The 23,943-nt window shown below is 51.4% G+C and overlaps 1 protein-coding gene across 1 annotated transcript in view; it reads right to left on the bottom strand.

The window, feature by feature from the left end:
- Nucleotides 1–1,441: 1,441 nt before the first annotated feature.
- Nucleotides 1,442–23,943, bottom strand: part of RAMP1 (receptor activity modifying protein 1) — a 34,230-nt gene continuing 11,728 nt past the window's right edge. The window contains exon 2 of the mRNA XM_060107291.1: nt 1,442–1,697. Within this exon, the coding sequence (XP_059963274.1) occupies nt 1,442–1,697 (256 nt within the window). The remainder of the gene's footprint in view (nt 1,698–23,943) is intronic.

Consider the following 23,943-nt stretch of genomic DNA (forward strand, 5'->3'; position numbering starts at 1 on the left):
AGGCCGGCGGGGCTGTCCTTCCGCGTGCGCACCGCCGCCCTGCTCTCCCGGGACGAGGCTCATCGGGACCCGCCCCGCCCCCGGTCCCGCCCCGACCGCGGCGCCCGCTGCCGGGCCCGCCTGCTCCCGGCCGCCCCTCTGCCGGCCCCTTTCCAGGAGGAGGATCTACGGCCCCTGAGGCGTCCGCGCCCTCGGGGGGCAGCTGCTCTGGCGCCGAGTCCGCGCCGTGGGGAGGCCGAGGAGCCGGGCCAGCCCGCCCCCGGGTCTGGAGTATGGACGCGGGACGCCCCGAGGGATGGCCCGTCGTCCCTGCACGGGGCTGCCCGGGGAGATGGTCGGGGCTCTCGGGCCGGCGAGGCCCAGCCCCGGGCCCGTAGCCACTGGGGCGCCCTTGCGGTGGTCCGGCCCGTTCAGCCCCAGCGCGGATTCAGCTAATGTTGAAAAGCTCGGGGGCCGTGGCCTTGGCCCCGTGTCTGGGTGGCTGTCCAGCTGGGAGGAGGGAAGACCGACGCGGAGGGCAGTGGGCCTGAGAAGGGGCAGGTCCTGGGCCGGAGGCGCCGCAGCCAGTTGGGGGCTGTAGGGACCTCAGAGGGGGGGTCTGAGCTCAGGAGACATCTGGGAGGGATGGTGCAGGGAGCTCCCTTTGGAGATCCAGAACCTTCTGGAAGCTGGAGCTTGGGAAGCATGGTGAATGGGGCGCAGCAGCAGCCTGGATGGGTGCAGAGGAAATAGCCCCTGAAACCCTGGGGGACAGAATGGAGGTGGGTGCCTGGACCGGGGGCTGGCGAGGCATCTTGGGGGAGGGGCCTCAGTAAAAACTGCGCAGACCTGGCCTCCTCCTATCTGCCAGTCGCAGCCCATTGAGCCATTCTAGACAGAGTGGCAGGGAAGGGGCCGGGGCCTCAGAATCCCAGGGAGCAGCTTCAGCACACGCACAGCGCTCAGCCCCCAAGGGGCCTCACCATCATCGTCCCCCATAAAGGTACCTGCGAGGGCGCCTCCTGTCAGAGAAAGACAAAATCCAAAGGGGCTAGAGTGTCTCCCATCCGTCTACTCCCGAGGGTCCACATCCAGAAAGAATGACGCTTCCCAAGTTCAAGGACATCCTTTAATCACAAACTACTCATCCATGATCGAGCCAGGGGGTGGTTCATAAACACCTTGGGAGACAGCTCAGAACCCTCCCCAGAAACGCTGACGGCTACGCCCCGCTCCCTCCCAGCACCTGGGCTGCCCTTGCTAGGGTGGCTTCTAGGTCAATGCCTGTGCCGCGACCACGCCAGGATCCTGCTGTGAGCTCTTCTTGGGTAGAAGAAGAGGGGACCGGGGGTCTGCTCTGCTGCTGGAGTCCCAGAAGCCTTGGCCAGGCTCGGCCCCCACGCCCACCCTCTGGCCTGCCCGGCAGCCTCCCCCTCCCCCGCTGGGCGCGGGAGCCCGCAGCCTACACGATGCCCTCCAGGTGCCTGCTCCTCCAGACCACCAGTGCCGTCACGAGCAGGGTCACCAGGATGGGCACCGCGATGAAGGGGCAGAGGACGCTGCTGGGCGGGTCCTGCAAGGCCCTGCCTGAGGCCGGGCAGTTTCTGAAGTAGCGCCGGTGGATGGTGAGGAAGAACGCGTCCACCGCCGCGTTTGGCCAGAAGCGGTCCAGCTTTTGCGCCACTTGCCTGGTGCAGTCCGAGAGCTCTTCGTAGCTCCTGAACATGGAGAAGCAGGTCGTCAGTCCCTGGTGGGTAGGGGATCAAGGTGGGACTCCAGCCAGGGGCTCCCCACCCCACTCCCCACTGGGGCGAGCTCCCCCAAAGTCCAGGCCCTGAGGCGGTGGCCCTGGCTTGAGAGACACAGGTCCTGCGCGGGTCCTGTGCGGGCTCCCTAGATGTCCTGCACGTGCTCACACCCCAGAAGGCAAGCTGGGGCTAAGGGATTCCAGGAGCTGGGATGCCACACCAAGGGCAAACGAGAAGGCGGACCAGCCAGGCGTCTTCAGAAGGCAGCCTGGGAGAGTGAGCCCTCAGGGGTGGGCAGATCTGCAGCCTCTTGAGCCCCTTGCTGTCTGCATCCCCCCGAGCAGACGCCCCCCAGCCTGAAAGCCCCCCAGGTGTCCACAGGACTCACTGTGAGGCCTCCCATGCCTCCCTTGACCTCCCACCCCTCATCTTCCCACGCTTGCTGAGGAGTTTCCCACAGCACTGTCACCCTCCACTGTGGCGGGTGACAGATTTATTTTGCTTATTGAGTGTAAACGCCACGAGGTCAGGGATTTGGTCTGTTTTGTTCACCTCCGTAATCCCAGTACCCAGAAGAGAACCTGGCACGTGGCAAGAACCAGGAAATTTTTTATTAAAAAATTGTGGTAAAATATGAAGAACATAAAATTTACCATTTCAACCATATTTACCTGTACAGTGCAGTGGCATTAAGTACATTTCCATTGTTGTGCAACCGTCACCACCATCCATCTCCAGAACTATTTCATTCCCAAACCGAAACTCTGTCCCCATTGAACTCTCACCCCCATTTCTCCCTCCAGTCCCTGGCAACTCCCATCTGCCTTCTGTCTCTATGAAATCTGACTACTCCAGGCACCTCATATAAGTTGGCTCTACAATATTTGTCCTTTTGTGATTGGCTTATTTCACTGAACACAATGTCCTCCAGGTTCATCCACGTTGTAGCCTGGGTCAGAACTTCCTTCCTTTTTAAGGCTGAATAATATTCCATTGTTCGTACATACTTCATTTTGTTTATCCATTCATAGACAGACATTCAGGTTGCTTCCATGTTTTAGCTATTGTGACAAATGCTGCTGCTATGAACATGGGTGTGCAATTATCTACTCGAGTCTTGGCTTTCAATTCTTTTGGCTATATATCCAGAAGTGGAATTGCTGGATCATATCATAAGTCTGTGTTTAATTTTTTGAGTAAACTGTTTTTTTATTTAATTTTATTTATGTTTAAAAAACGTATTTATTTATTTTTGGCTGCATTAGGTCTTCGTTGCTGCCTGCGGGCTTTCTCTAGTTGCGGCGAGTGCGGGCTACTCTTTGTTGCGGTGTGTGGGCATCTCATTGTGGTGGCTTCTCTTGTTGCAGAGCACAGGCTCTAGGCGCACGGGCTTCAGTAGTTGTGGCATGTGGGCTCAGCAGTTGTGGCTTGCGGGCTCTAGGTGCACAGGCTCAGTAGTTGTGGCATACGGGCTTAGTAGTTGTGGCACGTGGTCTCAGTATTTGTGGCGCACAGGCTTAGTGCTCCACAGCAATGTGAGATCTTTCCAGACCAGGGCTCGAACCCGTGTCCCCGGCATTGACAGGTGAATTCTTAACCACTGCGCCACCAAGGAAGCCCCCGTTTTTTAAAAAACGAAGATTCAGTGTTGGGGGAAATTAAAATGTATTCAGTAGTTTCCAGAAAGTGTCACTTCTGCTCAGGATGGAGAAAGCAACACAGAGTGTTGATCCCACATGAACAACAAGAAAAGCTGAAGAAACTACAAAATCATACATTTTCTGGAGTCCATCAGAGAGCTGAGACTGCAAGGCAGCAAAGTAACCTGAGTTTCAAGGAGGAGAAAGATGCAGCTGCTGTACCAGCTACATAATAGCTGAACTGCCCAGGGTTTAGCATGGGCTGGAGGGTCGTTCTGGAATTTCTGGGGCCCCAGATGCGGTGAGCGGGGTTCCATGACTCTCTGCTCTCTCCCATGAGGCTCCAGGGGGTGCTCGTGAGAAAGGTTAGGAGCAGGCAGGGGATCGGCTGCTGTTTGGGGCCAGGCACAAACACCACACGTTTCCCAACTCTTCTCACAGAAGCAGCAACAGGCTTGGGCCCCTGGAGGATGAGCAGCTGATCTTGATGATCAGTGGCTTCAGCTGAACAGGCCTGAAGCCCTTCCTATTTTCCCAGACCCTTCTCTCCAGGAAGCAAAGCCTTGACTTGAGGGAGGGACGGCACAGCCTGTTAGCTCCAGGGCACAAGAAGGCACACTGTGCCTGGGAGAAGGATGGGTGAAAGACTCTTTTCCCTTGGGAGAGCAGCAGGAAGCCATCCTGGACCTATGAGCCTGCAAGATACCGAACTGAGGTCTCCTACCACTGGGGGAGTGGCAGGAATCTCTCACCAGGACCCCACAGATACAGGGCAGAGTCTGGCTGCCACAGGGAGGAGAAGCAGGAATCCTGAGGTTGAGGGCACGGTGGCTTTCTAAGCTGAAGCTGGACCAGGAGAGAGGGAACCCCTCCCTCTCTCCCAGTACAAACCTGGTATAGACAAGCAACAGCAATCTGCCACAGGGAGGTGGAGAGAGACCCACTCTGTGGCACAGGCATGCAGGGTGGGACACACCACCTGAAGGAAAATTCTCTAGCCCCACCCCGAGCACAAGGCAGTGGTAACCCATTGCCAGAGGTATTTGAGGCCTGTGGTGCTCCGAAGGAAACCACAGCAACAACAAATCCCAAACCCAGCTCAACTCCTCACAAGATTGACTTAAATCCCACACTAACAGCCTGACACAAGAGGCTTACTCATTTCCAGATGTAAATACTATTTATATCAATCTCTTCTGTTCTACACATGCAAGTTCAACATTCAATAAAACATTAGGGGCTTCCCTGGTGGCGCAGTGTTTAGGAATCTGCCTGTTGGTGCAGGGGACATGGGTTCAAGCCCTAGTCTGGGAAGATCCCACATGCCATGGAGCAACTGGGCCCATGCACTACAGCTACTGAGCCTGCACTCTGGAGCCTGCAAGCCACCACTACTGAGCCCGTGTACCACAACTACTGAAGCCTGCACACCTAGAGCCCGTGCTCTGCAACAAGAGAAGCCACCGCAGTGAGAAGCCCGCGCACTGCAACGAAGCATAGGCCCCGCTCGCCGCAACTAGAGAAAGCCCGTGTGCAGCAGTGAAGACCCAATGCAGCCCAAAATAAATAAATTAAATAAACTAAATAACTAAAAAAATAAAACATTGGGACCCACTGTCAAAAGGTAAAGCAATCAACAGAAGCAGACTCAGAGATGACCGAGATATGGTAACTATCGTACAGGGACTTAAAAAATATTAACATGATAAAGGGACTGGCTGAGAAGGTAGAAAATATGCATGAACAGATAGAGGATTTCAGCAGAGAGATGGAAACTGTAAGAAAGTCAAAGAGAAATGCTGGGGTGGTGGGGGGAACCCCACAGCATCAGAGAGTCCATCTTTGATGAGCTCGTCATCAGACTTGACAGCTGAGGAGAGAATTAGCGAATGTGAAGGTGGTCGGTAGAATTCCCCAAACGGAAACAAAAAGAAAAACAGAGAGCGTCCAAGAGCTGTGGTAAATTAACAGCACTGTCAGTGATGTGAACTCCAGCGTGTAATGTGAGTTCCAAAAGGAGAAGGAGCTGGGCAGAAGGGGTATTTAAGAGATAATTAGCTGAGGCTTTCCCAAAACTAGTGAGATGAAAAATCACAAATCCAAGAAGGCCAGAGAACCCCCCACCCCCACCCCCCAAAAACACAGGATAAAAAACAAAGCAACAGCAACAACAAACAAACAGCCACCTAGACATTAAAGTCAAACTGCTGAAAAACAAAGATGATGAAAAAAATCCAAGAAAAAAGTCTTGGAGTCATTCAGGAAGAAAGACACCTACAGGGAATGGGTGATGTGAACTACAGCAGACTTCTTACTGAGACTATGCAAGCTGGAAGACAATGTGTGGCATTTTTCAAGTACTAGGGGGTGGGGCCCCAAACCCCTGTCTGCCCAGAATCCTCTACTCAGCAAAAACATCTTTCAAATATGAGCTTGCAATAAGGACCTTTTCAGAAAAAATGCTTATAGAATTCATTGCCACCAGACCTGTGCTTCATGAAATGTTAAAGAAAGTTCTTCAGTCAAAGGAATATAACAGAAGGAATTTTGGACCCATACAAAGAAATGAAGAGCTCCCTAAACAGTAGACATGAAGATATATAAAATATACTTTTCCTTATTTTACCCAGGAAGTGAGTACGTGGAACAGAAGCCGTAAGTTAACGTTGAGGAGCTGCTCAGAGAGGTACTGAAAGGCTGTTGAAAGGAGAAGTGTGGGGCCCCTCCAGCACCTACCATACGGTCTCTCAATCGCTAGCTCGCTGTTTTGTCTGCCCTGGCTGCCCTCTGGGTCATGACCGCAAGTGCACAGGGCACACAGGGCCTCCCTCAGTCCACGTGAGCAGCTAAGTGGATGGGGCACAATGGGGGAGAGAGTGGGCAGAGGCAGTGGAGGGTGTGCAGGACCCGTGCCCACAGGGGTGCGTGGTTTTCCTAAGTGAATGAGGACTCATGTTCCAAGTAGAAAACAGAAGTGGAAAAGGCCACGGGAAGTCAGGACAGACTGGGTCTCATTGTGAAAAAAATGACTTAGCACACGTCAAGGGCCTGGCACAAGGTAAGTGCACGTGTGTCAGGGATTATTAAAAACCAAAGTCCAGACTTTTGAGCTGGTCGTCCATCAACCACAGGGCTGCATGTTACTAACACTAGCTTGAATGGTCGTCTTCTTCCCCACCTCAGACCCACTGAATCAACGTGTGGTTTTAGGTGTTCTGCAGACGCAGTGACACAGTCAGTCCTAAATGTTGTTCCCTACGCTCTGAGGAGTGAAGCTGGGATGTCCCTAGAAGGAGGCGTTGCCACCTCCGGGCTGGCCAGCCAGGATGGGAAGGACCCCTGACCCAGGGACCTGTGACACCAGGGACCCCACGCTGAGGCCACGCTGAGGCTGAGCCGGTGGTGGGCTATTCTGGGACGAGGCACTTTCTCCTTGAAATATCCTTCCAGTCTGCAAAGCCCTCCCTGTCTAAAAATATCCCTAATATGCAGTCGGCTGCCCACTTCATCCTGTTTATTTATACCAAAGTAACAGCTGAAACTTTCAATAAATATTGTGAGCCCTGTCAGCAAGGATGTGATAAAAGAATTTCCTCCAGAGCACAGACATTCTTCTGTTCAAAAGAACATTGTACTGACTGAAGGGGCCAAAATAATCATGAAAAACTATGCTTGCTTTCACCCTCTATTTTCAGTTCTCATGTAATGGAATGATTATCCTTTTTTTTTGGCCAGGACTTTCTATTCTGGGCCCCTAAGTGAACTTTGCTTGGAATGTTCCTGAACACTGTGGTGGGAGTAGTTCCCAATATGTCTGGGTCCCAAGTCAAGGCTTCTGGTACCGTGCTTCATGGTTGTTTTACTTGACAAGAAGGTGCCCACTGATGCCCACAGGGGAGTCGTCTGCTCTGGGGACACCAACTAGCCCTGTCTGGCCCTGACATAGAGTATGTGACTCTGGGCCCTGGTGCCCCACAGAACTGGGTTCAAATCCAGCTCCACCTCTTATGCTGAGTGATCCCAAGGGCCGCATCTCACCCATCCAAACCTTGGTCTCTTTATATTCAACGAAGAGACAGGTACCCACCTGACAGGGTTACTGGGCAGATCAAGTTAAACAAGGTCAAGGGCCTGATGTATAACAGGTGCCCAGTAAGTGGACAGCTTCCTCACAGTTGGTGTGTGGCCCCTTAAGGGTCCATTTCTTATTCCATAAACTCGAGTGAATGTTGACCAGGCAATGTGTGTCTTAAGACCTCAGAAGATCTGAGGAGCAACCACTATTCTGGTTCACTTTCTCTGGACCAGTATTTGCTTCCATCAACCCAGGACAATTCACAACCTGGTGGCTTCCAGCAGCTTTAAATACCTGCTGGGAGGAGGGGAGGTGGCACCCTCAGCACCCTGGCAGCCGGGGCAGGTGAAGGTGAACAGGGCCCATTTGAAGCCAGCCTGGGGAGCCTGACTAATAAGCAGCTGAGAAAAATGTCTAACCTCACTTTTAAGGAAAAAAGAAGCAAACATCCAAATAGACTCCATTTTCAAATGGAGAATACTCAGGACTTCCCTGGTGGTCTATTGGGTAAGACTCTGCACTCCCAAGGCAGGGGGCCCGGTTTCCATCCCTGGTCTGGGAAATGGACCCCACATGCATGCCACAACTAAGAGTGCGCATGTCGCAACTAAAACCTGGCATAGCCAAAATAAATAAATAAATATAATAATAATAATAAAAGAACAAGGTAATTTTAAAAAATGAGAATACTCAGTGCTGGTGAAGGTATAGTGAAATGAGGCAGGTGCTTGCATCACTGCTAGTAGAAGATAAACTGGTAAAATTTTTCTGAAAAGCAGTTTGGCAGTGATGTATCGACAACTTCAAAATCACAGACAGCCTTTGAGCCAGTAACTCCATTTCTGGGAATATCCTAAGTTAATAACATGAAATGTAGACAAAAATAATGTAAGAAAATGAACATTACAGATTTATAATTATGAAAAAGAGCAAACAATAGGACAGTGATGAAAAAAATTGCTTATAAGAGCCTCGGCTATGTAGCTATTAAAATGGTATTTAGGAGGAGGAAAATATTTACGTTACAACGTTGAACAAAAGAAAAAGCAGTTGAGACCAAATTATACAAACAATGTGGTTTCAGCATGAAATGGTCCATGTAGGAGGGGAAGACCTCAGAACGTTAGGAGGAGTTGTCACCACTAGAGGGTAGTGACATGAAGGCCTTTTATTCTCCCATCTCCGCTTTCGGGGGCATTTTCCAAGTTTTCCGCAGCGAGCATACATTATTTTTATAATTATATTTTTAGACAGCTCACTGAGGAAAAGCCCTGCAGAAAACTGGACATCGAGGTCCCTGAATCTGCAGCCGTGGGGCGCACATTTCCTCATTTCTAGGGCAGAGGGGGGCCTTCGGCGCAGGGGACTCGTGTGCTGCTCTAACTCCCAAGCAGCTGGGAGGACTGGGTGGGAGACGGGCTGACAGGGGCTTGCTGGGGGCCGCAGCCCCGGCTGCCCGGGGGGTTGCACCTTGCTGGAGGCGTGGCTCCTCCACGTCTGGCGCCGCCCAGGGCTCAGAGGGCTGCGGTGGCCCCTGCCCGCCTCCCCGGCCTGGGGAGCCCAGTCCTGCAGACCCTGGCCCTGCTGAGCCGGCAGCCAGCGCGCGGCCTTTCTTCCCTCCACCCACCTACCTCTGCTCGAGTTGCGTGGGGTAAACCCCGTCCCAGGCAGGGCAGCGTCCCCACCAGGGGGACACCCTCTCTCCCACCCTCTGCTTCCAGCACAAGGGGTTCTCGCCCGGCCACTCCAGTGGAAGGCGCTCTGGGACCCCCCTCCTAGGGGGCACCTGGCTGGCAGCCCTGCTCCGGGCGGCAGTGCTGGGGGCTGGGCCCCTCTAAGCGACATAATGCGGCAGTTCGGTGGCTCAGCCGCCAGCGGGCCCTCGCACACCTTCAAGGCTGCAGAACTCCGGATGTCCGCTCACTCCCCGAATGTCCCCAGGGCCTGGGCGGGCCGGCGGCTTCCCTCCATCACTCGCCTGCTCCCGGGTCTGGGTTGCCTCCGGGGTGGGACGGACCTCCCTGCCGTCCCCGCACGGATACTGCAGGGATTAGACGCCCGGTCCCGAGGGGCGTCGGACCTGGGGGCAGGGAGGGCCCTGAGGGTAGGTGGGGGGGCGCAGGGGTGGGCTCCGAGGGCAGGACCCCCTTTCGCACCCATCCCCGCCGGCTCCCCGCCCCAGGCGCCCAAGGACACTCGGCTCCCAGGAGCGGCCCGGCCTCCCGGCCTCCTTGCAGGAAGGGCGAGGCTACCAGATGGCGCCCCCTTCCCGGGGACCTCCGCTCCTTGGTTCCCTCCTCCCCTGATCCCTTTCCTAGGGACCCTCCCTTCTCCGCCTCACCTCGCCCCTCGCCGTCAGCACCCCGCTCGCCGCTCCCTCCCTCCCCGCTGGCTCTCGAGCCTTCACCCTCGTCAGCAGCCCGGCGCATCTGCCCCTGCCTTCCCGCCAGGTGAGGGGCGTTGGCGCTCTGCAGCCCTCGCTCCTTCCCTCCCCCGCCCAGACTGCAACATCCGACACCCGTGACATCCCCACCCCCATCTGAAGCCTTGGTCCAGTGCACAATGGGCGTCCACACCTGACTCTTGGGATGCCCCCCACCCCAGCCCCATCTCTCATGCCTGGGAATCCTTGCCCCCTCTGAGTTGCCATGGATCCCCCCATTTCTGGGGGTCCCCTCCCCTCCTCCAGCCCTGTCACCGTGACCAGGAGTAGGCAGAGTGACTAGCCTTGGTGGGTTATTACAACCACATTTCTAATACCAGCTTCCACTTCTCTGCACTGGGCATGGGCCGGGGCCTGGGCATCTCTGCACCCCTTCTCCTCCCCCAAGCCAGCTTAGTCAGGGCAGCCATCAACCCCTCCCCTGCTTTCCTCCTCTCTGAAGCCCTGGGCTCCATTCACCATTGGCTCTCGGGGCCACAGCCCTGGCCTCTGCCTTCCGCCTCCCCCAGCCCACTGTCCACACAGACTCACCCTTGCTTCAGGCTTTCAATGCTCCCTGCTGCACCTGTGTTGGATTCAAAAGCCCTCATGTGGCCCTCACCTCTCCACTCTCAACTGTACCCTCTCCCTTTCACTGGTCACCCTAGCTAATACTTCTGCCTCAGGACCTTTGCACAAGCTGCACTTTCTACTTGTAAGTCTCTTAACCCCATCTTTAAAGGTCGACCTCTGTGTATCCCTCAAATGTCACCTCCTGAAACAGGTGTTTTTTTATGCTTCAACCTCATTTGGATCCCCAGCAAAGTGGGGTTTTCCCTCATAGTTGTGTCTTACTTTGTACCTGTACTTTAACTCTTGATTATTCACTCACTGTTGGTCTCAACAACTTGACTGCAAACACCATGAGGGCAGAGAGAGTGGAGGAAAAAAAGCCCCACTCATCCTGTTCACAGCAGTCATCTCAAAGGCAAGAGAAACAAAAGGCAGAAGGGAGAGAATGAGACAGATCTGCCTGGAGGTGTGAGTAGGACAGCAGGAGTGGTGGTCTTAGCAAACACAGCACGTTCCAGCGCAAAAGACAGTGAACGGGAAGAGGGGGTGTTTCACACTGAGAAGGGTGTTGTCGTAGCTTCATAGGACGCAGACAGCCTACCGCTGTGAGTAATCACACTGTGAGTAATTGCGACGGACTCAACAAAATCTTCAGGTTAGGTGAATAGAAACTAGTATAAAAATGAAAAATAAAGTTAATAAACCTGACTCAGTGACTATATGATGAAGCTTCTATCCTACAGAGAATCAACAATCTTTTCAAAAGTCCCTGGATCCTATTTAGGCTCAAAGAAAAACTTGACAAATTCTCAACGTGGAGATTTTAAGTCAGTATTCTTTGACTATAATATTAGAAACTGGAAATTAGTAAGAAAAGGATAAATTTTAAAAAATGGAATCCCTAGAAATGGAAGATCACTCATATAATTTTAGGTGAAACAAAGATTTAAAAATTCAATGATGGGCTGTTAAGAAAAAATAATGAAAATACTGCACGTGAAAATCAGTGAAATATAGGCAAAACTGAATTCTGAGAAAAATCTGCAGCTATAAATTATCTTATTACTAACCAAAATGAAAATAAATGAAGAATCCAAATAAAGACATTTAAAAAAAGAACAACAAAATAAATCTCTCCAAAGGGCAAATAATTTAAATGCATTAATAATTATTAAAAACTAATATTTATTGATATTTTAAAAAACGTAAAAATGAAAAAGTAAATTCAACAGTTGATTCTTTAGAAAAATAGCTACAATGAAATCACATTTCTGGATAGTCTAATCCAGAAAAAAAGCAGAGAAAACACCACTGTACAAAACCTCAGATAAAAGATTAGAAAAAGTATGAGATTAACATGCGAAACATGTATGTTAAAAATTGGAGGGCTTCCCTGGTGGCGCAGTGGTTGAGAGTCTGCCTGCTGCTGCAGGGGACACAGGTTCGTGCCCCGGTCCCGGAAGATCCCACATGCCGCGCGCGGAGCGGCTGGGCCCGTGAGCCATGGCCGCTGAGCCTGCGCGTCCGGAGGCTGTGCTCCGCAACGGGAGAGGCCACAACAGGGAGAGGCACTCGTACCGCAAAAAACAAACAAAGAAAAAAATTGGAAAATCCTTGATGAATTGGGATGCCTTTTGGGGAAACAATAAATTATCAAGTCTTGGTTTAAAAAGTAGAAAATCTGAGAAGAAAAAACAGAAAAAGTTGTTAAAGAATTACTTTCACAAAAGGTGCTAGGCCCAGGTAGTTCTTTCAAATTCTTAAGATCACACCTAGGGGCAGGAAAGGAATAAAGACCCAGATGTAGAGAACGGACTTGAGGACACAGGGAGGGGGAAGGGTAAGCTGGGACAAAGTGTGAGAGTGGCATGGACATATATACACTACCAAACGTAAAATAGATAGCTAGTGGGAAGCAGCTGCATAGCACAGGGAGATCAGCTCGGTGCTTTGTGACCACCTAGAGGGGTGGGATAGGGAGGGTGGGAGGGAGACGCAAGAGGGAGGGGATATGGCGATATATGAATATGTATATGTATAACTGATTCACTTTGTTATACAGCAGAAACTAACACACCATTGTAAAGCAATTATACTCCAATAAAGATGTTAAAAAAAAATTCTTAAGATCACAGAAAAAGATGTCAAGCTTCCCAGTTCTTTGAAAAAGTTAACAAAATCCTGATCCCAAACCTCTTACGATGGCCTGCCCATGTGCCTCAGAACACTCAGGAACAAGCAACACATGTTCACTTTCACTTATAAATAGACATAGAAGTCTTATTTAAACGGCTAGCAATTTTAAGCTAGCCATATACAATAGAATAAAGTAGGTTTATTTCAGGAATGCTTTAATACTATTACGATAAAATCACACTTCGATTTGTCAAAGGAAAATAACATATAATCATTTCAATACACTTTGAGAAGGCATTTGATAAAACTGAACATTCGTTTCTGATTAAAAAAAACCCCAACCTTGTAAAGCACAAAGAAGTTCTTCTTAATGGGATCAAAAAAAATCTCTCTCAAGCCAATAGCAAACACCACATTTGCTACTGAGGCATTTTCGTCACAGTCAGGAATCCATTTATTTAAATTTTAGGTGGCCAGGTCTGTCTTCTCCCTTGTGGTTTCCACCTTTGGTGTCAGGGCTCCCAGCCAAGGCTTCATAAATAGTCACCGCAGAGCCCTTCCAAAGCGGGGAGGGGCTGCCCGCGCATGGGGCCACTTCCTCTGGTGACAGAAAGCCACAGAGGGGCCTGGCCTATGTCAGGCTCGGAGCGAGCCTGCCCGCCAGCTCATCTCTGCAAAGGGCCTCTGACCACAGACAGGAGGGCCGAGTGGCCTTCAGGGTGGGTAACCAAGCCCACGTGGGGTACTTTTCCCACAACCCACGGTGGGCACACGGGAGCTGCCCGGAGGCAGTGCAGGACAGGGCATCTTTTGTTTTTCTTGACGCTGCGGGGAGCATATAAGGAAGTCCTGTTAATGGTTTGATTCAAAACATTTCACTTCCAACCCTGTTGTCGTCTGGGAACGCGTGCTGGGCCGGCAGGACCCAAGCCGGCGCTGCACCTGGAGCTCACTTGCACCTCTGGGACTTGAAGTGGGGGTCTGTACAATGAAGCCCTTCCTAAACCAGGCAGATCAGAGAGGTCCCATCGAGCTGGGGAAGTCCAATGAGACCAAGTGACAGGAGTTGTCATGCATTTCTGCCAGCCCAGGGCTGACCTACAGGACAACACCTCACCAGGAACGTTTTGAAATCAGTGTGACCACAGCGTGCAAACTCACACTTGCAGAGGACTGTTTCCAAGGTTCTGACTATGCTGTAGAACAGGGACTCCTGGCATCTGGGCCACCCGTTCTCCCTGGGAATTGCCAGCTCCACCCCTGTGTAGGAATGAGCATTGGTGAGCCCACACTAGGAGGTGTCCACTGAGACTCTCGGATCAGTAAATGAACAAAACACTAGAGGCTTCATACAAAGCCTGCTGAATGGCGGAGGTAAATGCCATCTCCCATCTTCGTGACCAGCTCCCTGGCTAAACTGTACCACCCCGACTGCGGGCACTTGCTGAGCGAGGTGGGCTGACGCCATCCTCTCGGAAAATGAACGATACGAATAAAGTGGAGAAAAAAGAACCTTGGAGGGGGGTTTCCAAGGCAAGAAGAGGAAGACGAATGGAAAAGGGCTGGTTTTTTCTCCGCTGGGTAGGAGATGACAATCCCCCCGGAAACACCCCCAGCCCACCTGGAGGCACCATCAGCTGAACAATGGTGGAAGCAAGGTGGTCGGGGAAGACGGTGGGACCCCACTGTTGAACAAGCTCTCTTTGGCCCCATCCTCGCCATGTCCCCGCCCACCCAGGGCCTTTGGCTTCACCTCTTCTGTCTTTCGCTCTTTCAGTCTCTCTTCTCCTGGCCTGGAGCCAGCCTGGCTGTCCTACCCCTGAGACGTTCCACCAAGGAAAATGTGTCAGTGGAGTTTGGGAGGTGCTGCACAGAGGGGTCCCCCCTCACGCAGTACAGACAGGCCCTGAGGGGCCTCGGGAACCCAGGGCTCCCAAAGGCACTTCACCCCAGTCCTCGTTTCCCCTAGAACGGATTCCTTCTCCACCTGCCCCCCCCCGGCCCCCCCCCACCCTGCAGACACGGAGGAGTCCGAGCCTGTCTCCTCTCACACGGTCTTGTTTCTGGCTGCTTCTCAGGGCCCGCTTAGGAATGACCTGCTCCCTGACCCTCAGGCCGGATGGGATTTCACGCCTCCTCTTCCGGAGGGGTGTGGTTCTCCCAGCCCTGCTTCTACAGCAGGGAGGCGGGAGAGTCCTCTCGCCGCTGTCCCGTCCTCCCACCCCCGCCTGCGGACACCCCGTTCTCCAACCTCCAGCCCAGTACTTTGGGGATCCCCCTCCTGAACGTCACCTCTGCGCCCCGCGGCTCCCCCCACCCCCGCCCGTTCTCGCCCATCCCTCTGCTCACGCTGCAGCTGCCCCCTTGCTGTCCGTCCTCCCCAGACTGAGACCTCAGGGAGGGCAGAGCTCAGCTCCCTGCTGTACTCCGGGCCCCGGGACAGGCGCACCGTAAGGCTCAGTGCACGATGGTCAACGGATGATGTGTCTGCAACTCCAGGAGCCACTCGGAGCCCTTGTTCCCCGAGCCCGGGCTGGGAGGGAGGGGGTGTTGGGGGTCACCGTCCCTTCCAGCCTAGGCTGCCCTGGGGCCCCAATGTGGGCAGAGGAGCCCTGGGGGCATCTGGGGTTCCTGCCTGGATATGGGGTCTGCCGTGGGGAGTCCAAGGCCCCCAGTACACACACCTCTCAGAAGCACAGGCTGCAGCCCCTACATTCAGAGCTGTCAGTGTTCCCATGGCAGGCACACAACCGGACCCTCAGATGCCATATGCTGGAGGCGCATCTTGGGGAAGGAGCAGGGGAACGCCCTGAGCAGATTCTTCAGCTCAGCCTCCAGACCCGTAGGCAGGGCCACCTGGAAGCAGCGAGGGCAGTCACATGGGGGCTGGGCTGTGGGAGGGGCCGTGTGGGGCCCTGTGTGGAGTGGGAAGGGTGCCCCCTCCTCCAGGCAGGGCGCGTGGCTTGGGCAGAGGAGCACAAGCTGGATTTCAGCCTCTACCTTGGCTAGCTGCCCTGTGAAGCTGCTGTGTGTCCTTGGGCAAGAGACTCAGGGTCTCTGAGCTGTGGTATCTCCATCTGGGCAGACAGCCCAGGGCTGAGATGGAGGCCAGGGAACCAATGCATGTGGGAGTGGTCCCCACTCCCCGACCCCCGTAGGGAGAAGCGCCCAACCAAGGCAACTGCCTTCAACTGAGGATGCCAGTGTTTTCCTATGTTTCTGGAAGATTTCAACAGAGTTTGGTGATAACCCAGAGCTTTGCCACCGCACGGGGCAGCTCGTGATCCAGCTCTGGTGTCCTGAGCTTGGCCCTGGTCAGGCCACGGCGCCTGTTCCCTCTCCAGGGTCTGCAGACAGAGCACCAGCTCCTTGCTGGCCCCCAGGCGTCCTCAGCCGGGCCCAGCCTGCGAGACGCACCCGCGGGGGAGGAGCAGGAAGGCCCACAGGGGGCGAAGGGGCTGCCGGGCACCGGGCTGGGAGATCAGGTCCTAGGGACCCAAGGCTGCAGAGACCGAGCGAGGCAGGTGCCCGGACGGGGCGGGTGGAGCTCACCCTTCCGCGTCTCCAGACGCCCTACTGCAGTTGTGGGGCTGGTCGGACATCCACAGGGGGTTCTGGGCTCCTGCTGGGAACACGTGCACGCTGGGCCCTGGGACGGGCCAGGCCCTGTTCTCACCCCCCGGGCGATGGACGCCCCGTAAATAAGAGGGAGCTGTGGGCATGCAGAACGGGGACCCGCTCAGGCTGGGGTACACAGCCCACATACTCCCCACAGCCGGCCGTTACCCCTGATGGCAACATGCCACACCCCCGTGACAGCGGAAGGCCTGGCCCTCTGCCGTCCAGAGGACAGGACACACTACGGCTATTTACGTGGAGACCCCTCACAGCTGCTCCCCCACTTACAGACCGGGGAGCTGGGGGGTGGGGCCGAGTGACGGGCCCCAGGTGGCAGCGAGGTGGTGGCCCCGGGGCCTGCCTCGGCTCTGCGTGGCTCCCCCACGTAGGCCGCTGTCCCCTGCTCCCCGCTGAAGCCCCTCCTGGGGAGGGGGCATCCTGGCCTCCTCGGCCTCCTCCGCTGCGCCTGTTCTGTGGGCCCCGCTCCGGGCAGGAAGGAATCTGGGCACCTCTGCTTAGGCCGGCAGGAAGTGAGAGGTCTCTAAATCCATCCCTGGCTCTGCACGCAGCTTGCTCAGGCACCAGGCACAGCCTAGGAGCTGCCAAGCCAGGCTCTCCACGGATGGCGGGGCACGATGCCTCCTCGGAGAACAGGCCGCCGCAGGAACCAGGCTCCAGGCTCGTGGAGACGAAGCCGCAGTTTTGAAATTCAGTGGGTGTCCTCCGAGGCCTGGCAGGTGGGGCGAGACTGAGCCCGCAGTGATCCTGCCCTGGGCTCTGAGAATGCTGGGGGCTATGCCCACTGTGGGCCCGGCCACACGTGACTCCCCTGACCCGCTGCAACCCTGGGATCTCCTGGGACCCCTGGGCGGACACCCGGGTCTCGCAAGGTGAAGTCACCGGCCAGCCGCACCCGGGCCTGCCAGGGCCTCAGGGCTCCCACCCTCACCAGGACAGGGGTGAACACACGTGTCCAGGTGCCTGCATTAGGCAGGACAGCCGGGCGCTATATTTGGATACTAACACCCCGGGGACATTATCCTTGTGAAGCAACGCTGGCGGCTGGAGGGCAGGGCTTTCTGCTCCAGTCCCCCCTCGGCCCTGCCCCCAGGGCCGTGTGGAGCACTGCTCTCTGCCTGCCCTGCCCAAGAGGCCCTTCGTCTCCCTGATGCACTGGATTCTCCTGGGACCCCCGAGAGCTTCCCAAAGCCTTGAAGGACCCACCCACACATCCCACTAGCTCGCTGCCTCTGTCCAGGTGGCCCCCTTCCCTCTGTGCCCCTCCTGCCCCACCTCCCCTTGCTCGGAGCTCAGGGCAATACTGAGTGTCGGGGAAGGGCTGTGGAACATTCTACACCACGGAACAGCGACCAGTGGTGGACTTTGAGTACTGAGCCTCGGTGCTTCCACCTTTAAAATGGATACAGTGGTCCCGGGCTCACAGCAAGGGGGTGTGAGTCTCCCCTCCTCCCCAAGTAGGAGGCAGTCATGAGGCTAAGAAGCCCCCACTGAGGTGCCCACCATGCCCCGCACACGGGTACCTGGCCACCCCTGACCTCACAGCTGTGGAGGAGTCTCTGTCTCTGAAGGAAGGCCCCCTGAGGGCAGGCACCATTTGTCTCCCGGTCCGGCCCCAAGTGGGCATTGCAAGGGGGGGAAGGAAGGGAGAGTGGCCTCTCCTAACTCGATGGAGCCACTGAGACCTGCCAGCAGGTGAAACATTCACGTGGAACTCCGTATGGGCCTGGCATGGGACACGCTGTCAGGAAACGTGAAACGGCCCGTCTGTCTGGTCAGGTGTGCAGATGCCAGGCTGGCGGGAGGGGAACACAAAGAAATGCCCCACCCTGGGCTGCTTCCAGGAAAGCACGCATGGTAGCATCAGCGGTCACGCTGGCACAGCACGGCAGCCTGAATCCCCCAGGGCCCCATGAAGATGGCCTCCGGGCAGGGTGGCACTATCCCAGGCCAGGTCACTGTGCCACCAGGACAGGGGACAGTGGCTGTGGCTTCTCTGTACCCTGACAGCTTCTTGTCCTATCCTCGCCCTGGGCAGAAGGCCATGCCGGCTGGCAGGGTGACCTCTCACCAGGTTCCTGCAGAGCGGCCTTGACACCCAGTGGGGGGTTGGAGCTGGGGGCCATCCCTTCCTACTGCTGGGGTTCACCCCGAGGGAGCGTGAGGGGCTCCCCAGCAGCCAGGGTGCTGGGAGGAGGTGTGTCCAGGTCCTGAAGCCTAAACCCCCAGGGCTGTGGCTCCAGGAAAGGGAGCCTGCCCCCCGAGTCCCCCGCTGCTGCTCAGTCCTCAGCCAATAGCTGCTGAGCCGGCTTAAGTATCTGGTTCTGAACCCCTTCACGGCACCAAGGTGCTCTCACCTGACTTTTTAAAGGAGAAGAACCATAACCAAGTAGGGGAGGAGCAGGCCACCCCTGGCCCCCTGGCCTGGGGACACTCTGTCCCACCTCCCCAGGAACACGTGCCCGTGCAGGAGGGCAAGCCACTGTCACCCCAAGCAAGGGCAAAGCTCCCAGTCATCCTCAGGGGCTTCTTCGTGACCCCAAATCACGCTGGGACACAAGCTTGGACCATGAGCAGCCCCAGAGCACCAGGAGGATGAAGCCACATGGAAGTAAGTGTCACAGGGACCCCGTGGACCGCCCTGGCTTCTGGGAAGAGGTCTCAAAACTCCCCCACCTGCTCTGGGACCAGCTGGAGAGGGCGTGTCAGGCACTGGTGCTGCCCATCGACTCATGGCCCCAGTGGTCCTGGCTGCCAGGGTATGAGGACATGTGTCTTGAGAGCTGTCCCCAGGCAGCCCTGACACAGCCCTGAAGGCTCCAGGCACACGTCCTGTGTCCCTGCCCTACGCCTCTGCCGTCTGCTCCTGGTCCCATAGTTCTAGCAACCCAGGAGCAACCACGCCCGAAAAAAGAAGACAAACCAAAATCTCTTCTGCCTTCTCTGATAACATAATGAAAACCCAGAGACAATGGGACAACAGCTACATGAACTTCAGAAAACAAGGCTGTTCATCGTAGGTTTATTATCCTGTCAAGCTCTCACTCGAGTACAAAGCCAGCGAAAAGCTCCTTGGAAATTTCTGAGGTCTGAGAATGTACTAATTACATGGCTTAGTTCTAGGATCTACTTCAAATAGTTGCCTGAATTGAAAAGAGGTATGTGAAAGGGAAGGATGATGTTAAAAATAATGACATGTTTGAGTTAACAGTCTATTTGCACAGATAAGTAACCAAGAGCCCTGTCAGATCAACAGTTATTACTGATAAAACTCAGAACAACAAAGAGTACAAAAAAAACCGAAAGAGAGGGCAGAGAGAAAGAAGTAGGTTTTAGAACATTAGCTGAAATCTATGAGGAGAGGCAGAGAGGAAGAGATAGGTAGACAGACAGATAGATGGACCGAAGGATGGATAGATAGTCAGGTAGGTAGGTAGACAGAGGTAGATAGATAGATAGATAGGATAGGTAGGTAGGTAGGTAGGTAGGTAGATGGATACAGATAAGTAGATAGAGGGATAGATGGATAGAGGAATAGATGGATAGAGGGGTAGATAGATAAGTAGATAGATGGATAGATAGATAGATGGACAGATAGACAGACAGATATGGAGGAAGCCAAAACCCCAGAGACTCCTGCTCTTTCATCAAGTAGAAGCCAAAGTATGTTGTTTGATAATGTAAGAAAATCAATACAGGAATAAGAACATCTGTGTTTCACATTTCATGGCTGGTTGAGTGAAAAGTAGCTTGCCAATATTTCCACCTCATTTAAAAGGTAAAAGAAAATACATAATGTTTCAACAATAGGGAGAAGAGGAAAAAATCAGCAACAAAAAATGGAGTGCCTGAAAATAGAACAAAAAGGACAAGTATGATGTAATTTTCTTTGCTTCAAGGCTTGTCACTCTCCAGATGGAAAAAATAAAAGTCAGCAATAAGCTGTCTGCAAGTGAGATAATAAAAACAGAATTAGACTGGAAGCCTGAGAAGAGCTACTGGTAAACTTCAAGCAGTTGAAATACTAGGGTTTTGATGTTAATATGAAGCCAAAGATCATTAAAGCAAAAACTATTAAGTATGATGAGGAGACATATAATGATATTTCATGGTTGACATCAGGCGCATAATAACATGGAATCTCAATGTTATAAAAACAGAGCGAAATATAGACATAAGACCCGCTAGAAAAATAAAATAGAAACAATAACAATATGATTAGAATGGAAGAATCAAATCATCATCAAGCACATAAAAAATTCAGAAACACACAAAGGGCTGGATAACACAACAATGCAGAATTAATGATTGTTTTGGTGGGAATTAAACAGAATGAAAAGAATATGCTTCATTTTTGAGTATTCATGGTATGTTCACAGAAGGTCGTCATATACCAGATCTCAAAGAAAATCTCAATAAAAATACAAGAGCAGAAATGATTTGAGCTATGTTCTCTCACTACATCAAGAAGAGATTAAGAACCAAATAGAAATAAAAAATATGAGAATTAAAATACACTTGCCTAGAAATAGAGACACAGATGCAGAGAACAAATGTATGGACACCAAGGGGGGAAAGTGGTGGTGGGGTGGTGGTGGGATGAATTGGGAGATTGGGATTGACATGTATACAGTAATATGTATGACATAGATAACTAATAAGAACCTGCTGTATAAAAAATAAATAAAATTCAAAAAATAAAAGAAAGAAAATGCACTTGCCTAAAGAAAAAGCTGTAAACAAAACAAAAAGACAACCCTCACAATGGGAGAAAATATTTCCAAATGAAGGGACCAACAAGGTTTAATCTCCAAAGTATACAAAGAGCTCATTCAGCTCAATATCAAAAAAAACAAACAACCCAATCAAAAAATGGGCAGAAGATCTAAACAGACATTTCTCCAAAGAAGACGCACAGATGGCCAAAAAGCACATGAAAAGATGCTCAACATCACTAATTATTAGAGAAATACAAATCAAAACTGCAATGAGGTATCACATCACACAGGTCAGAATGGCCATCATCAAAAAATCTACAAACAATAAATGCTGGAGAGGGTGTGGAGAAAAGGGAACCCTCTTGCACTGTTGGCGGGAATGTAAACTGATACAACCATTATGAAGAACAGTATGGAGGTTCCTTAAAAAACTAAATATAGAATTACCACGTAATCCAGCAATCCCACTCCTGGGCTTATATCTGGAAAAACTATAATTTGAAAAGATACGTGCACCCCAGTGTTCATTGCAGCACTTTATACAATGGCCAAGACATGGAAGCAACCTAAATGTCCATCGACAGAAGAGTGGATAAAGAAGATGTGGTATATATATGCAATGCAACATTACTCAGCCATAAAAAAGAATGAAATGATGCCATGTGCAGCAACATGGATGGATCTAGAGATTGTCACACTGAGTGAAGTAAGTCAGACAGACAAATATCATATGATATTGCTTATATGTGGAATCTAAAAAAATGACACAAATGAACTTATTTACAAAACAGAAATAGAGTCACAGATGTAGAAAACAAACTTATGGTTACCAGGTAATAAGGGGGAGGGGGGAGGGACAAATTGGGAGATTGGGATTGACATTTACACACTACGATATATAAAGTGGATAATTAGTAAGGACTTACTGTACAGCACAGGGAACTCTACTCAGTACTTTGTAATGACCTATATGGGAAAATAATCTAAAAAAGAGTGGATATATGTATATGTATAACTGATTCACTTTGCTGTACACCTGAAACTAACACAACATTGTAAATCAGCTATAATCCAATAAAAATTTTTATAAAAAGAAAAAGAAAAGAAAAAGCTGTCTGAAGAAAAATGTTAAGAAGATAATACCTATTAAGAAAAAAGGATGGAAAAACAGACATATCAAAATCTACAGAAAGTGATGAAGGAGGTCCTTAGGAAGAAACATCACAGGTTTAAATGCCTTTATTATGTTTTAAAAAGTGAGAAAAAATGAGGAACTAAGCATCTAAATGATATCTTAGGAAAAAAGTACATATTTTTTAAAAGAGGCGAGAGTGAATGCTGAGTTAATGCCAAAAATTAAAAAAAGACATTGTTACATAAAACCTAGCCTATTCTCTAAAGACTATAAAAATGGGCACAATTAATGAGAAAGTGGGCCTCCTGATTTTCCCTTTGATGAGTGAGGTGGCATCTACCCAAAGGAAAAAAGGGGGAGAGAAACACGAAGATAAAACAAAACTTGGATACAGAGGATAGTAAACATTTAAGGGGATACTATGCATCCTTGTGTTTTAGTGAGAAATCTGGAGGATATGGTCCAAATAAATATAGCTGAAATACAAATAGGAAATAAGAAACAGCCAAAATTAATCAATAGTGGAGGAAGAAACTGGAGAAAGGAACTCCCCAAACCACCCAGAGCTGATGGCTTCGATGATGAATTCATTCAAACTTCCGAGGAACGAATAGTTCTCGGGGCACGTTATTTCCTACCCTTGACCCCAGTCGTCAGCTAAACACATATATTCCATTAGGCCAATAGGAGTCTAATCCTAAAACCCGATTAAGGAAACTCGAACAGAGGGAAATCAGAAACTGTCAATCAAGAAAATGCCATTATGGGACTTCCCCGGAGGTCCAGTGGTTAGGACTCCGTGCTTCCATTGCAGGGATGGGCCGGTTCCATCCCTGGTCCGGGAATTGAGATCCCACGTGCCGTGCGGCACAGCCAAAAAAATAAAGAAAAAGAAAATGCGATTGCACTATTTTCACTGGGGAGAAAACAGAGGCCCCCAGAAAGTTTAAGCAGTGAAAGAATCAGCAGGATTCGTGCCCAGATGGGTCCTATCGGAGCTCCACACTTTTTTTCCCCCACACTTGTTTTTTGTACTAATTGCTAAAAGACAGCACCCAAAGGTAACAAGTGGTCAATCCAACTAGGCCAGCTGCCAATCCTCAGGACGCCTGGGGGGCTTCAGGGCTCCCCATGGGAAGGACTCTTGCAAACAGATGATGCTTCCTGAGTTGACTGATACTGGCCGTCTCAATTAGGATCTCAATAGGACTTTTTATGGAATTTGGCAAAATGGTTCTCCAGTTGTTTCAGAAAAATAGGTGGAAAATATATCAAAGAGAGCACAACACAATGTGAAATATAACAAAAATGAACACACTAGTCTCGGAGGAGCTCTTCTAAATTGTAGAAAATATCATAAAGCCATGATAATTTAAGTGGTGGAATATGCCCCCAAAACATAGGTAAAAATTAACTGAAATAGACTCTAATTAACTGAAATAGACTCTACAAGAAGGTATTAAATATGTTAAACTAAGAAGAACCGAACGACTGAGGTAGGAAAAACTATTTAACAAATTATGTTAGGATAATCGAGATAGGAAGGATATAAACTTTAATTCATGCCTAATGTAACTACCCACTGTGTTAAGAAGATAAACATTATTTCAAAATACAGAACAACTAAATAGAAACAGAACATAATGTGTGGCCACGTGACTCAACTGAATTTGTGGAACAGATAGGACCCCGCCAAAATCACAGAGCTCTGAGGAGAGAGTAGGGGCACATGTGTTTAACCAAATAACTAACTAAAACATAGAAAATAAACATCACCAGAATAAACACAAATGAAACATGAAGAGAAAATATTTAGAACAAAATGACAGAGAGCTAATCTCTACCATAGTCAAGAATTTGTAAAAGCAAATTAAAAATACC

The sequence above is a fragment of the Mesoplodon densirostris genome, chromosome 8, assembly GCF_025265405.1.
Source record: "Mesoplodon densirostris isolate mMesDen1 chromosome 8, mMesDen1 primary haplotype, whole genome shotgun sequence".
NCBI classification, from domain to species: domain Eukaryota; kingdom Metazoa; phylum Chordata; class Mammalia; order Artiodactyla; family Ziphiidae; genus Mesoplodon; species Mesoplodon densirostris.